General features: G+C 52.4%; 1 protein-coding gene across 3 annotated transcripts in view; it reads right to left on the bottom strand.

The window, feature by feature from the left end:
- Arhgef7 (Rho guanine nucleotide exchange factor 7) overlaps positions 1-4,137 on the bottom strand; it is a 107,202-nt gene extending 103,065 nt beyond the window's left edge. Inside the window, exon 1 of one of the 3 annotated variants that reach the window (XM_042697088.1) lies at positions 3,949-4,137. In XM_042697088.1, the coding sequence (XP_042553022.1) occupies positions 3,949-4,113 (165 nt within the window). In that variant the 5' untranslated portion in view covers positions 4,114-4,137. The remainder of the gene's footprint in view (positions 1-3,948) is intronic. The other 2 variants (XM_042697084.1, XM_042697085.1) reach the window with 2 other exon arrangements.
- Positions 4,138-13,216: the final 9,079 nt, after the last annotated feature.

Below are 13,216 nucleotides of genomic sequence, written 5' to 3'. Positions count from 1 at the left end.
ACTGTGTGCATTTGTGAATGCACTTATATGCTTCTGTGTGTGCACATGACTCTGTGCACCTGTGTGCCTGCACTTATGCCATTTGTGAATGCATGCATGCTTGTGTGTGATTGTGCGTGCATGTGCTTGTGTACATTTGGGTGTACAGCCGTGGGGGGGGGGGTCATGCCAGTACAAATGCTACAACACTTCCAGCCTGGCTTTCAGGAAATCTCTTTCGATGTCCCTGACTTCAGCTGAACTTCAGTTTTTCTTTATTTTGAACGAGCCAGCAAACGCTGCTCCAGCTGTGTCTTTCTCCAGGCAGAATCACTGGCTGGCTCAGGGTTGAGCAAGGGCTGAGAGTCATGTGCTTCCAAAGGAAACGCTTAGTATGATGAAGCTGGCCGTTCTGAGACCTCGGAGGTCTCTTTGGCAGACTACTTAGAAGAATCAATGGCACCAAGAATTCCAGACTTGAGTGTGTCTTAAGATGCCTCCTTTGAGATGGTCTGGAAGGGGCCTGCTGTCTGGAGAAGACAGAAAACGCCTTCTTGCACAAGCTGTCAGTAAACCCGTCTTTCTGTATGGCTACAGGGCTTGGCCTACCAGACTCGTTCAGTGTGAGGCCCCCTTCCTGCTACCACCATGCTACACCATGGCAGCCATGCACCACTCGGGGAAGGTGGATTCTTGTGCTAGGCATTTCTGCCTTTGCCACAGGTCAGAGACCTCCTGTATCTTCCTTCCTGTCTCACCAGCCTCAGACCTCAGGCCTGGGGAAGTGAGCCTGAGCCAAACAGGAATGTGGCTTTTCCTCCTCTGCTCTATCACGCTCGCTGGCTTTCTGCAAGTGGCTGAAAGATGCAGGGCTGAAGAGAGTCAGCTGAGAGTAACCACGCCCCGGGCACGGCCACACATCAGCAACCTCCCCTGACCCCCTCACCCCGTGGCCTCTCTCCTGAGCGCCTCAGCCCTGTGCGTGGACCCTGGCATTGTTCTTGGGAGTTGGATTTTCTCCGACTCTGACCCATTAAAAACGTGTTCTTCCATATTCCCTCACAACACTGGCACTGGCAGGCAGGTAGGCACTTCGTAAGCTGATCGGGTTAAAATGTTTTAGCCAACCTGTTAGGGGTTGAACTGTGTTCCCCAAAATTCACAGGCAAATTTCTGAACTCCAGTGCCACAGGATAGAGATGAAGTCATGACAGGTACAGTTGAGATGAGGAAATACGTAAAAGTTGGGGTAGGGGTGGGGCATGACCCAGTAGGCTGATGTCCTTCCACAAGAGGAAGCTGGAGTAGGTGTTAGAGGTGCGCAGAGACACACCCAAGACCTCCAGTATCTGTAGGAGGGTGGTGTTCACTGTGAGGGACACACCCTCCCTGATCCCTGGCTTCTGGCTCCCTAGACCACACAACACATGCACACTGCCCCCCACCCCCTTGCCCCAGGACTGGAGGACCACGCTCCTTGGGAACAACACAGATTGCTCAGTCTCTCCCTCCTCCTGGGGGAATCACAGAGAATTAAGGAACTTTATCTGCCAAGTTCATGAGTAAAAGTAAAACAGCACGTCCTATGAACCTTGTGGTCCCTCTCCATCCGCTAACACGTCTACGTCTACATGTCATCACTGTCCGGGTGTATAGAATCTAGGGAGCGATGAGGAGTGATCGTGTGAGGAGCTGCCTGGGGTGTAGGACAGAGGGCCTCGGGAACCTTCTGACCTTGAGAGGAGGTGCTGAGGGGAAAGGGTTGAGCCAGCACCCCCCAGATCCCCCCACCTGGGAAGATACCATGCAAGCTCTCCAGACACAGGACTGGGGCGACTCTAGTCCCCAAGTTCCTCTTCCCTACAGCAGAAAACACATTTGGCAACGGTGAAAAGCCTCTCTGAAATGCTCTTGCGAGGTACTGGAGTCCTTCCTCTCTGGCTCACCTCTGGACTTCAGGGAAGGGGGCCCTGGACCGTTCATTCTAGATGAACTGGACTTCCGTGACTGCCCCCAAGCCCCTTTAGCCTGTGATTGCTCTGAAACAGAACAGGCCACCACCATGGGAGCGGTGGTTCGTTTCCTTAATAAAAGACACATGGGAAACCTCTGCATTTGGTGTCTGTCCCAGGTTCCCACTGCACGTGAGCTGCACAGGGAAGCCTCAGGCCCCACACACGGTGCTCAGGTCAAGCAAGGATCCTTTCAGAGCCGTACATGTTAGCTGAGTGTCCAATTGTTCCTTCCCTCTTGAGGAAAAATGACCTCAGACTCACATCCTCCGTTTAGGCAAGAGCTATTCCGCATATGTGCCCCTGGCACATTGGACTGTTCACAAACATCCGCAAGCACAAATAAATAACAGCGACTGAGCCAACAGAGACTTCTGAAACTCAGAGGGAGCCAATGGCTAATATTTTACTCTCAAGCCTACCTTTGAACCAGAGTCCCATAGCTTTCAGGCTGAACTTGCACTGTGAAAGAAAAACTAGCTGTATGTTTAAAACAGCCGGTGGACTCGGGAAAGAAACTGCAGCCTCCACCCGACAAATTTCCATATGGCTGTGGTTCCAGAATATGTTGTCCTCCAATCTTGACTGTTACAAGCTAAATATTTTATTCATTCTCCCTTTGTTGTGTTAGAGACGAAAGGGGTGCCGTAGTTTTCTAAGAAAAGCTTTACAGAATTTAAAATGGAAAATGATCGTTGGAGTTTTCCAATCAATATTAATGTAGTTAATATACCAAATACCATATGCTTTGATGGTGATGTTTTTAATTAACACAACACACCAAGTTTCTTAAAGCTGAGCTCTTGGAAAGGGAACCACATTTTCTTTAAGCCTATTTTGGTAAACTTAGCATGCATCTTGATGCTTTTCCAACATCTGTGTTTTATTATCAGGGGTACCAACATCCAGATGACAATGGTCTTGACTGCCTTGGGAGTCAGATCATGTTCCTTGAATTATATATATATATATATATATATATATATATATATATATATATTTTTTTTTTTTTTTTGCTCAGTTTCATATTCAATTCATGGACAAGAGCAACTATTTGTCCTAAAATGGACATTTTGTTTTCACAAATACGTTCCAATTCAGGAAAAGCTATTCAAATCGATATGCATGCAAAAACCCTATTAAATAAACTGTCATCCGATCTGATTTCGGGTGCAGCAGCGTAACTCCGCAGACGTAAATAAAACCGAGCGTTTTGCTTTTCCAGGTCACTTAGTTCACGTTTTAGCACGCGGCCGGCCTGCCCGGGCCGGTTCACCCCGGTGTCGACGAGCCCTGCGGCTCTGATGCACTTCGGGGTCCACTTCGGTGGATCACCCCGCAGCTGGCGGTGAGGACGCGGGCCCGGGAGCCCCGGGAGCCGGGCCGACCCCGGCCCTGAGCGGGGCGCCACGGGCCGCGGGCTGCGCGGCCGGAGAACGCGGGGTCCTTCCCGGAGGAGCAGCCGGTCACGTCACCGCCTGGCCGCGGCCCCGACCCCGGCCCCCGGGGGACGCGGTTCTGAACCCTGCGAGCACTCGCGTCCCCAGCCCGGGAGAGAGGGAGGCAGCGCGGCGCCGGCGGCCACCGCCGAAACCCGCTCGAACAAAGCCGCAGCGGCAGGCGGCGGAGGCGAGGCGGCCGCTCCGGGGCTGCGGGTGCGGGCGAGGCGCGGGCGAGGTGGAGGCCCCCGCACCCGAGAACAACTTCGCTCTGGGGCGGAGCGGCTCCATCTCGGGCCGCGCGGGGAACTCCCGTCGGCGCGCCCCGGCCGTCCCCGCGCGGCCCGGCCCCCTCCCCGGCGCGCCCCGCACACAATGGCGCCCCGAGCTCCCGCCGCCGGCCCCCGCGCCCGCCGCGCCGCGCCGTCGGCGCACAAAGGAGGGCGCGCGGGGCCCGAGCCGGCGCCAGGTGCTCAGGGGCGGGCCGGGGCCGGGGGCGCGGGGCCGGGGACACTTACTTTCTCGATGGTCCCAGGGAGCAGGCGCTCCAGCAGCCGGCACAGGACCACCCCATCCTTCAACGACGCCTGCAGGAAGAGCTCTGGGTCCGAGATGGTTTTCTTGGGCGACTCCAGCACGCCCAGGGTGATGAGCCACGTAACGGTCTGCTCAGCCGAATTCATCGCGGCGGCGGCGGCGGCGGCTCCGGCAGGGCGCAGGGAGGGGGCGCCGTGCGCGCCGAGCACCTCCGCACGGCGGCCGGGCCCGGCCCGCGGCCGCCCCCGTCCCCGCCCCCGACCCGCGCCCCCCCCCCCCCGGGGCCGCGCGCCGCGATCGGCTCGGCGGGCTCCGCAGGCCCGGCCCTGCTCCGCTCGGCTCCCCGCGCGTCCGGGCCCGCTGTCAGGCGCCCCGCGCATCAGACGCACGGGAACCTGCGGGCGCCGGGCGCCGCCCCCGCCGCCGCCCCCCGGCCGCAGCCGCCGTCGCCCGATGACATCACCGCCGGGAGAAGAAAGACGCGGCGCCCGCCCGCCCGCGCGCGCCCCGCGCCCCGCGCCGTCCCGCGCAGGCCCGGGCTCACGGGCGCCCGCGCTCACCTGCGCCGCCCTCCCGCCCGGCCCGGCGCCCCGCGCCCCGCGCCCGACCCCAGCCCCACGCCCTTTGTGTGTCTGCTTCCGTGGACTTCCCACAATGCCCGCTCATCTCCGCCGGACCGGCTGGTGCGGGGGGCGCACGCCCAGCGCTGTCCGCTTGCCACTCGGCCCGCCCGCGACGACCGGGCTCGAACGCTGGGTGAACCGGCCGCAGATGGGGCGATCGGGCATGGGCTGGTGATCCGCCCCCGCGGGGACGTGGGCACCCGAAAGCGGGTGGCAGGGGCCCTGCCGGGCCGCCTGGGCCTGGAGCCCGCGTGACACCAGGCTGCGGGGCGGGGCAGGCGCGGGGCCTCCTCCACGGACCCGGACCCCGGGTTCTCCATCCCGGCCCCGCTCCCAAGGAATTTCCCACCGCATCTGCAGATGCCTCCAAAGTCCTGGGGGGCCAAGTCCTGGGGGCCAACTCCTGGGGGGCCAACGGGAACCCCAGCTTCTGGTAACGGGGTTAACCTTCGTCCCCAGAAACAAACAGGGGAAGCCGGGTGCCCGTGGCTCACACCTGTCATCCCAGCTGCTCAGGGGGCTGAGATCTGAGGATCACAATTCAAAACCAGCCCGGGGAGGAAAGTCCGTGAGACTCTTATCTCCAATGAACCACCAGAAAACAAAAATTAAAAAAGAAAAAACCAAAACACCATGAGTGGCACTGTGGCTCAAGTGGTAGAGGGCTAACCTTGAGCCAGAGAGCTCAAGGACGTGGATCCATACCCAGAGTTCAAGCCCTGTGACTGAGAAACTACCAAAAGGCAAACAAACCAAACCCAAGAAATTCAAAAGAGCAGCGTGAATCCTGGATTTCAAGGACCAACTACTGGGGGTAGCAGCGACGAGGCTCCGCCCGGGATGACCCCAACTGTGAGAAGGGGTTCACTGGCCCATTTTCCCAGCCCCTCGCAAGTGGGTGGGTGGGCTGCAGACCTCAGCCACCTCCCCACCCTGATCTGCCTCTAGCCTGGAGACTGCGGCAGTGCAGTTGATGTGACATCAAAATGTCCCGTGTTGCAAGAGTGGGTATTGACAGAGGTCGCAAAGGTCACTCTCTCACATTCCTGCTAATTCAAGTATTTTAGAGTGCATTCATGGTGGTTTCAGACTCCATGAAACCAGGTCTAGGCCTTCTGTGTACAAGAGCCTCTGCAGAATAGTCCTGTAGAAAGAAGCCAGCCACCGACTGGGCTTGGAGGACCAATTCCACCCCACAGACTGGAAGTCACAGGCCACCGGTGGTCTTTTTGTCCCAGCTCCTGACATGTTAAATGTCTCTGTCCTCTCTGTCTCTGTCTCTGTCTCTCTCTCCTTCTTTCCCCCCCTCCTTTCCTTTCTTCTTTCTTTCCTTTCTGTTTTTGTTGTTAGTTGGAGGGCTTGAACTCCAAGCCTGGGCGCTGTCACTGAGCTCCTATTGCTAAAGGCTAACACAGTTGAGCCACTTCTGGCTTTTTCTGAGATTAATTGGAGATAACAGTCTCAACTTTTCTGCCCAGGCTAGCTTCAAATCTCAGCCCTCAGCTTCCTGAGTACCTAAGATTACTGGCAGGAGCTGCCAGTGTCCGGCTAGCAGTTCTTTTACCTCAAATATGGTCACGTTAAGAAAGTTTATTTACGGGCTGAGCTCTAGTGGCTTACACCTAGATCCTAGGTACTTGAGAGGCAGAGATTGGGAAATAGCAGGCCCAGGTAAATAGTTCACAGCCCCATCAGCTAATAGCTGGGTGCGGCCAAAGCCTATCATCAAAGCTATGTCATAGAATCCCCGTCCTATCTAGATGAAGGTGGGAGGTGAAACCCAATAGGAATAATAATTGCAAACTTTGGAGTCCACGGTGGAGTCTCCTGCTTCTTGTTCAACTTTGCATTGTCATTCTTCATGATTTAAAGACTTGCCAAATGTACTCCTTTGCTCTGCATTATTTAAACAAAACCCACCAAAATAAAAAGAGGTTTGACACTGGGAATCCCAGCTGAGAGAAGAGGGAAGAGTGGGGAGAGCAGGGCCAAAACCACAAGTTCCTGCCCCATCCACAGCCACAAGCAGCAGTTGATCCTCTGGGCCAAAATCTGCAAAGATCTCCAATGAGGAAATGGTGGCCCCCAGCAATTTCTGCCGCCACTGCCTGAGGCACCCACACTTCCTGCCTGTCATCATTGGGTTGGGAGCCAGGCCTTCAGGTCTCACCTCTACCCTCTCCCCAGCTGTTTCTGAAAGCACTGGATGATGTTGTGCGGATTTGGTCTGGACGGCAAGTGGCCTCACCCGCACTCAGCGTTCAGAGCTGGCCTCAGAAAGCCGGACTCCAGTGCGACATCCACTGTGGTGTGGTCAGCAGGCTGTGTGCCCACAGAAGTGCTCCTTGGGTTCTGTTGTCCGTGCTCAACAGCCAAACTTTTAAGACTAATTGTTTTCCCTCTAACATGCCGGTTTTAAAGTCCATTTTGAAAGGAGAATGCTCAGCGTTGTTTGGTCTCTGGACAAAAGACAGAGCCCTCCGCTAGCATTATGATGCGGGGTTGACTCAGCTGAGCTGTCTGAGTTCCATGTTGGGTTCTACCAAGACAGCAACTGCCTCCTCACCTCAGAAAAAAGTAAGAACCACACCTCAAAGTCTCACACTGCCCCACAAAGGGGACCCAGCCAGGTGGATGTGTGTGGCTATGTGGTACATGCTGATGTCAGGCGGTGAAGAAAGGTGTTGGAAGCCTTTGGAAGGGGGTGGGTAAGACAGATGTGGACAAATAGACATCCTGGCCCTTTCAGTCTTCAGGCTCAGTTCTGCCCTCACCTAACAGAATTCTCTTACTTGGGGATCCCTGAGATCCGTGTGTGCTCTCACAGCATCTCAGAAGGCCTGTGTGTGACTCAGCAGGGCCTGCAGTGTCCGTAGACCTCCGTTCTGTTCTGATCTCTTAAGATCAGCTGAGCTTGGTGAGGGCATGGACCCTCCAAATACCATTGGCCTGGAGTCCTGTCAGTCAATTCTACCTGGAAGTGGGTGATCATCCACAAATCATTAATTGTACTTTTTTCCTTTACTGCCATGTACTGTAAGCTGTCTTCCAGTTAAACTGGCTCTGAGCTCTGCGGTTCCACACCGGGCTGCTGCAGTCAGCAGCACACGTAGTGGGTGGGCACTTAGGAACTGGTTAAAATGTAGATCTCATCTTAAGGGTTCTTACCAAACACACAAGGACAAAGGAAATTTGAAGGTGATAGTTTTATGCCTGTCATCTTGACTGCAGTGAATTTTACTGATGTCCACACAAATCAAAGGTCATAAATAGCACACACTGAATGTGTCCAGGTTCGTGTGTCCATCAGACCTTAGTGAAGCTGCTTAAACATAAACGTAGTTGCTAAAAAAAAAAAAGAGAGAACCAGACTTCATATTATTTGAGATACAAACAGAAAATTGTTCACAGGTCCCAGCGTCTTGTCAGTGTTTTGTTGTAAAGAAAATGTGGATGACTTCTGGGTCCTTCAGTTACCTGGGGAAGAAGGTGACTGGTAATGGTCACAGCTGCACCTTGAAGTGGAAACTTACAACGGAGTCCTTTAAACATCCCCTGAAGAACAAGGAAAGGGGTGACACTGATCAAAATGGGGTGTTCTCACAAACTTACATGCTGAACTAAGATCCTTTGTACAACTACTTAAAGATAATAAAACCAAAGGCCAGTGCCTGATGCCCAGAATCCTAGCTACGAAGGAGGCTGAGATCAAGATTTGAAGCCAGCCTAGGCAGGAAAGTCTGTGAGACTTGTATCTCAATTCAGTAACAACAACAACAACAACAAAAAGTGGAAGTGGAGCTATGGCTCAAGTGGTAGAAGGCTAGCCATGAAAAAAACAAACTCAGAAACAGTGCCCAGGCCCGGAGTTCAAGCCCCAGGATTGGTGTACACACATGCATGTGTGCACATACCACACACACACACAAAGATAATTTGAGCTGGGTGCTGGGGGCTCACACCTGTAATCCTAGCTACTCAGGAGGCTGAGAGCTAAGAATCGCAGTTCAAAGCCAGCCCAGGCAGGAAAGGCCAGGAGACTCTTATTGCCAATAAACAACCAGAAAACTGGAAGTGGTGCTGTAGCTCAAGTGGTAGAGCACTTGCCTTGAGCTGAAGAGCTGAGGGACAGCACCCAGGCCCAGAAATAATAAAAAATAAACATCTGCCCTAATTCCTATTATGGCTGGAGGTGGTGCAGTGACACCAATCTGCGAATGAATGCAGGTGGCATTCAAAACAGTTTCCAAAGCTGTAGAACTTTAGCCCAAAACAAGCCCCATGTACCTGCAACCATAGTCCCCTTCTCCTCTTCCAGAAAAGCCACGCCATGGCTTGTAATGAATAAACACAGCCAGATGCAGCAACATCTGACTGGCTCTGGAGTCAGGCACGAAGATATTTACATGAAGTTAACCCATATGCATTTGGCAAAATTAAGCTATATTGTTTAAGAATGCATACGCGGGGAATTCTAAGTACTTTTACATTTTCATGGCGATTATTCAACTCATGAGTTCTTTCCTTATTTTAGTGTGTGTGTCTGTGTGTGTGTTAGAGCTCTGACTTCATTGACTTGTAGACAGAGAGGAGTGTATAACATTAGTCACAGAGATCTGTGGACACTGGCTCATGGCCTAGTGAAGAATGTTTGTTGTGTGACCTTGCATGTGTGCTTGGAGGAGTATGCATGCTGGAATTCTCGGGTATGGAGTTCTAGCATGCCTGTGATAGCCAGCTATCCATTTTTGCAAATAGAGTATCTGTATCAGTGGGGGGGGGGGGGTATGAGAGAGAGAGAAGGAGGGAGAAAGAGAAAGAGGAAGAGAGAATATGTTCCAGTATTAGGGCTTGAACTCAGCATCTGGGTGCTGTCCCTTAGGACTGGCCACAGCTCCACTTTACGCTTTTTTGTGATTAACTAGAGATAAGTGTGTCCTGGACTTTCCTGCCTGGGCTGGTTTTGAATCATGGTCCTCGGATCTCAGCCTCCTGAGTAGCTAGGATTCCAAGATTATCTGTATCTTGAGTATTAACTCCTGCTATACTGGGTCATTGGTAAAACTGCCCTCTTTCTATTTTCACTGTGCAAATCTGGGATCCCTGTTGCAAAGGGTTCTTTCTCTGTGGATTGCAGTTCATTCACATCTCGAAGGTCCCCAGTGGGCTGTTTACGTCTTTCTAGCATTTTCGCTCTTACATTTTGGATGATTTGTATCACACATACTGCTCTGTTTTTTCAATAATGTGTGGTGTGCCATCAATTGCTGTCATTTTCCATTTCTGATCATTATTACATATTTCACATTTCCACATAATGTGTCTGTTATTTTGCTCACTGAACCAATGGAAGACACACACTAGCTTAATGTCTTTTCCTGCTAAATAAATCTACCATCTGTGTCATTTTGGGGTCTATTTTTTAACATAAATTTATTGGGGAGTTTTTTGTTGTTGATGGTCGTGGGGCTTGAACTCTGGGCCTGAGTGCAGTCCCTTAGCTCTTCAGCTCAAGGCGAGCGTTCTACCACTTGAGCTACAGCGCCACTCCCGGTTTTCCAGTGGTTTGTTGGAGATAAGAGTTTCACGGACTTTCCTGCCTGGACTGGCTTTGAAATGTGGTCCTCAGATCTCAGCCTCCTGAGTAGCTAGGATTACAGGTGTGAGCCACTGGCTCCTGGCCAATTTTATTGTTATTATTAAGGTGTTGTACAAAGGAGTTACTATGTTACACTCGAGGCAATGAGTGCATTTCTGTTCCTGGACAATACCATGAGGGGTCACTGTTGATCTTTCCATCTTCCTTTCTGCACGGCTGCTGTTTCCCTTACATTTGGACTCAGATGCTGTAAGTTTCTCTCTTTTGTGTGTTAAGTATTTTTGAATTCCAGTAAATCTTTGTGGGCTTTGCTCTGCCATGCAATTGAGTTTCTTAAAATCATCTCCATTCCTTTGGCTCTTGCTTATCTCCTGGGTCAGGTGAGACCACATGCGGCTCACGGCAGAGCTAATTTGCCTTCACGCTGACAGAGCAGCATTGGGAGCTGTTCCAGAGTCAGTATGCTTAGGACTGCGCTGGGCAGCCCCATGGGAGTGTGGTGACCCCCCCCCTCCCCCTGCCCCTGGGCCTTGCCCCAGCTACCCAAGTCTGTGCTCCACAGTGACCACCGGCCATCCCCATGCCTCACGCCTGGTTGTCCTCCGGCACTCACGGCTGAAAGCCTTGAGTTTGTTTGGGCTTGAGGATAGCTCATCAGTTCTTCCTAGTTCATTTTTTTACTTTTGGCTTGTTTGTGGGAGGAGGGAAGGTTCTGCTGTTTTTGTGTGCTGGTCCAGAGCTTGAGCCCAGCGTCCAGGTGTTCTACCACTTGAGCCACAGCTCTACTTCTGGCTTTTTGGTGGTTAATTGGAGATAAGGTTGCACCCAGCGACCTTCATCCCTTCTGAACGACTCTGGAACCCCTTGACATTGGTATACCACTTGAGCTACAGCGCCACTCTCGGTTTTCCAGTGGTTTGTTGGAGATAAGAGTTTCACGGACTTTCCTGCCTGGGCTGGCTTTGAAGTGTGATCCTCAGATCTCAGCCTCCTGAGTAGCTAGGATTACAGGTGTGAGCCACTGGCTCCTGGCCAATTTTATTGTTATTATTAAGGTGTTGTGCAAAGGAGTTACCAAGGACAGAAACATGCTACCACCCCCAATCAGAGGGGCACAGCTCACAGCAAGTGAGGCCGAACACCCCGGTGCATGCACTGCCACACGAGTGCACTTTCCTGTCCATGCAAGGAGTTAAAGCCATGGGAGGAAGGGAATGCCAATGTCAAGTGTGCACCTTGAGAACACGGCGCTGAGGGAAAACAGCCAGTCACAAAGGGACAGACACTGTGTGCATGCCTTTACTTGAAGGCCCAGAGCAGTGGGCAAACAGCGGATACTGGAGGCTGGGGAGGAGAATGGCAGGTTGTGTACAGTGGGAACAGTTTCAGTCTGGGAGGAACAGGATGTTCTGGAGGTGGATGGCAGAGCAGTGTGGGTGTACTTCCTGCCCCTGTCCATCACTCAGGTAGAACCTGGTCAGAAGGTCCACTCCACGGGAGACAGTGCCTGTCCCACAGACAGGCAATTCCTCCAACATGATCATAGGTCGTCCACCACTGAGCTGGGGATTCTGTTAAGATGTTCTGGCCACAAGATGGATGGAGAAGAGCTAAGTAACAATATTACGCTGGAAAATCCAGCCTGTGGCTCCTGGGAGATGCTTGTCTTCCTCCTGTTAACATCTTCAAGTCCTGAAGGGCAGAGGTAGATGAGAAGGCCAAGAGGGGCCAACATGTTTGTCTCTGCTCAGAGAGCACCTGGGATTTTCTGTCAGAAAGCTACGTCTCCTGCAGTCCAGAAGAGGTGTTCTCCGTTTGTATTAAAGGAGAATGAACCTAAGTGCTCTGCTGTCTCTAGCTGCATTCCAGCAAAACACACAGCTTCCACACTTGCACTCTCTGCTCACATCTGCCGGATAAGGTGAGAAAGGTCAATTCTAGGTCTCCAGAGGCCACCGCCCTCCACATTCTTTCCACACCTGCATCTCATTCCAGTTTCATTCTAAAACAGCATGAGGAGCCAGGCACCGGTGGGTCACGCCTGTAATCCCAGCTTCTCAGGGGGCTGAGATCTCAGGATCAAGTTTCCAAGCCATCCAGGGGCAGGAGAGTCCATGAGACTTACGTCCAATTAACCACAAAAAGCTGGAAGTGGAGCTGTGGCTCAAGTAGTAGCATGCTAGCCTTGAACACAAAAGCTCGGGGGCAGTGCCCAGGCCCAGACTTCCAGCTCCAGAACTTGTACAATAAAACAACAACAATATACATTTTTTTAAATGACTAGAAATGCTGGGTGCTATACACCTAGAAGCAGACGTGTATCAGTGGCCATCTCCCCTGCTGCTCTGTGGCTGTCTGCCGAGAGCAGATTGCTGACTCTCACACCTGGAGTTACTCTCCAATATGCTGCACAGTTAGGACTAGTCACCAGAAATTTAAACTTCACCTGGGATTGATGTGATAATAAAGTATAGACATTTTATACATCTACCCTCCATGCATCAAGAATAGACCTCCTAAAAATGTTTGAAGACAGCCATGTCATTATGAATGACAGGGACTTCTGGTGAGCACCCCCTGTTGGTGCTGGGTAGGAAGTGCAGGGTGGAGTCAGTTCACGAATGGGTGAATGGCCTCTAGCTCTGGTTCACCTCTCTGCTGGCAGGAGTCACAGTAAACGGAAGCTGATGTTTCATAGTAAAAGGTAACCACAAATGATACAGAGCATAGAACATTCTTTATACCTCACATGACACTTAATTGTCTGGTATTCCAGGGTCAGATTCCTCCCATCCCCTCCTCGAAGAGAAGATCCAGGCATAGACCTCGCAGCTGCAGTTCCAGGCATCTGCTTTGGCACCATGAATGCCCAATGCAAAGCAGACACTGCCAAGACAAGGCAGGTGCTGAGCTGCAGGTCACCCTGTGGGGAATTGGGAACCCTTTCTGTGGAATGGGCACCGTTCGCCCACTCCACACTTTGTTGATGGTCCTGTGACAAGATGGCTGTTATGTCCACCATCTGGA

Source organism: Dipodomys spectabilis, unplaced genomic scaffold (assembly GCF_019054845.1).
Source record: "Dipodomys spectabilis isolate Male_0828 unplaced genomic scaffold, ASM1905484v1 ptg000215l, whole genome shotgun sequence".
NCBI lineage: Eukaryota > Metazoa > Chordata > Mammalia > Rodentia > Heteromyidae > Dipodomys > Dipodomys spectabilis.
The sequence above is the reverse complement of the archived record's forward strand: the minus strand, read 5'-3'. Positions and strand labels throughout refer to the sequence as shown.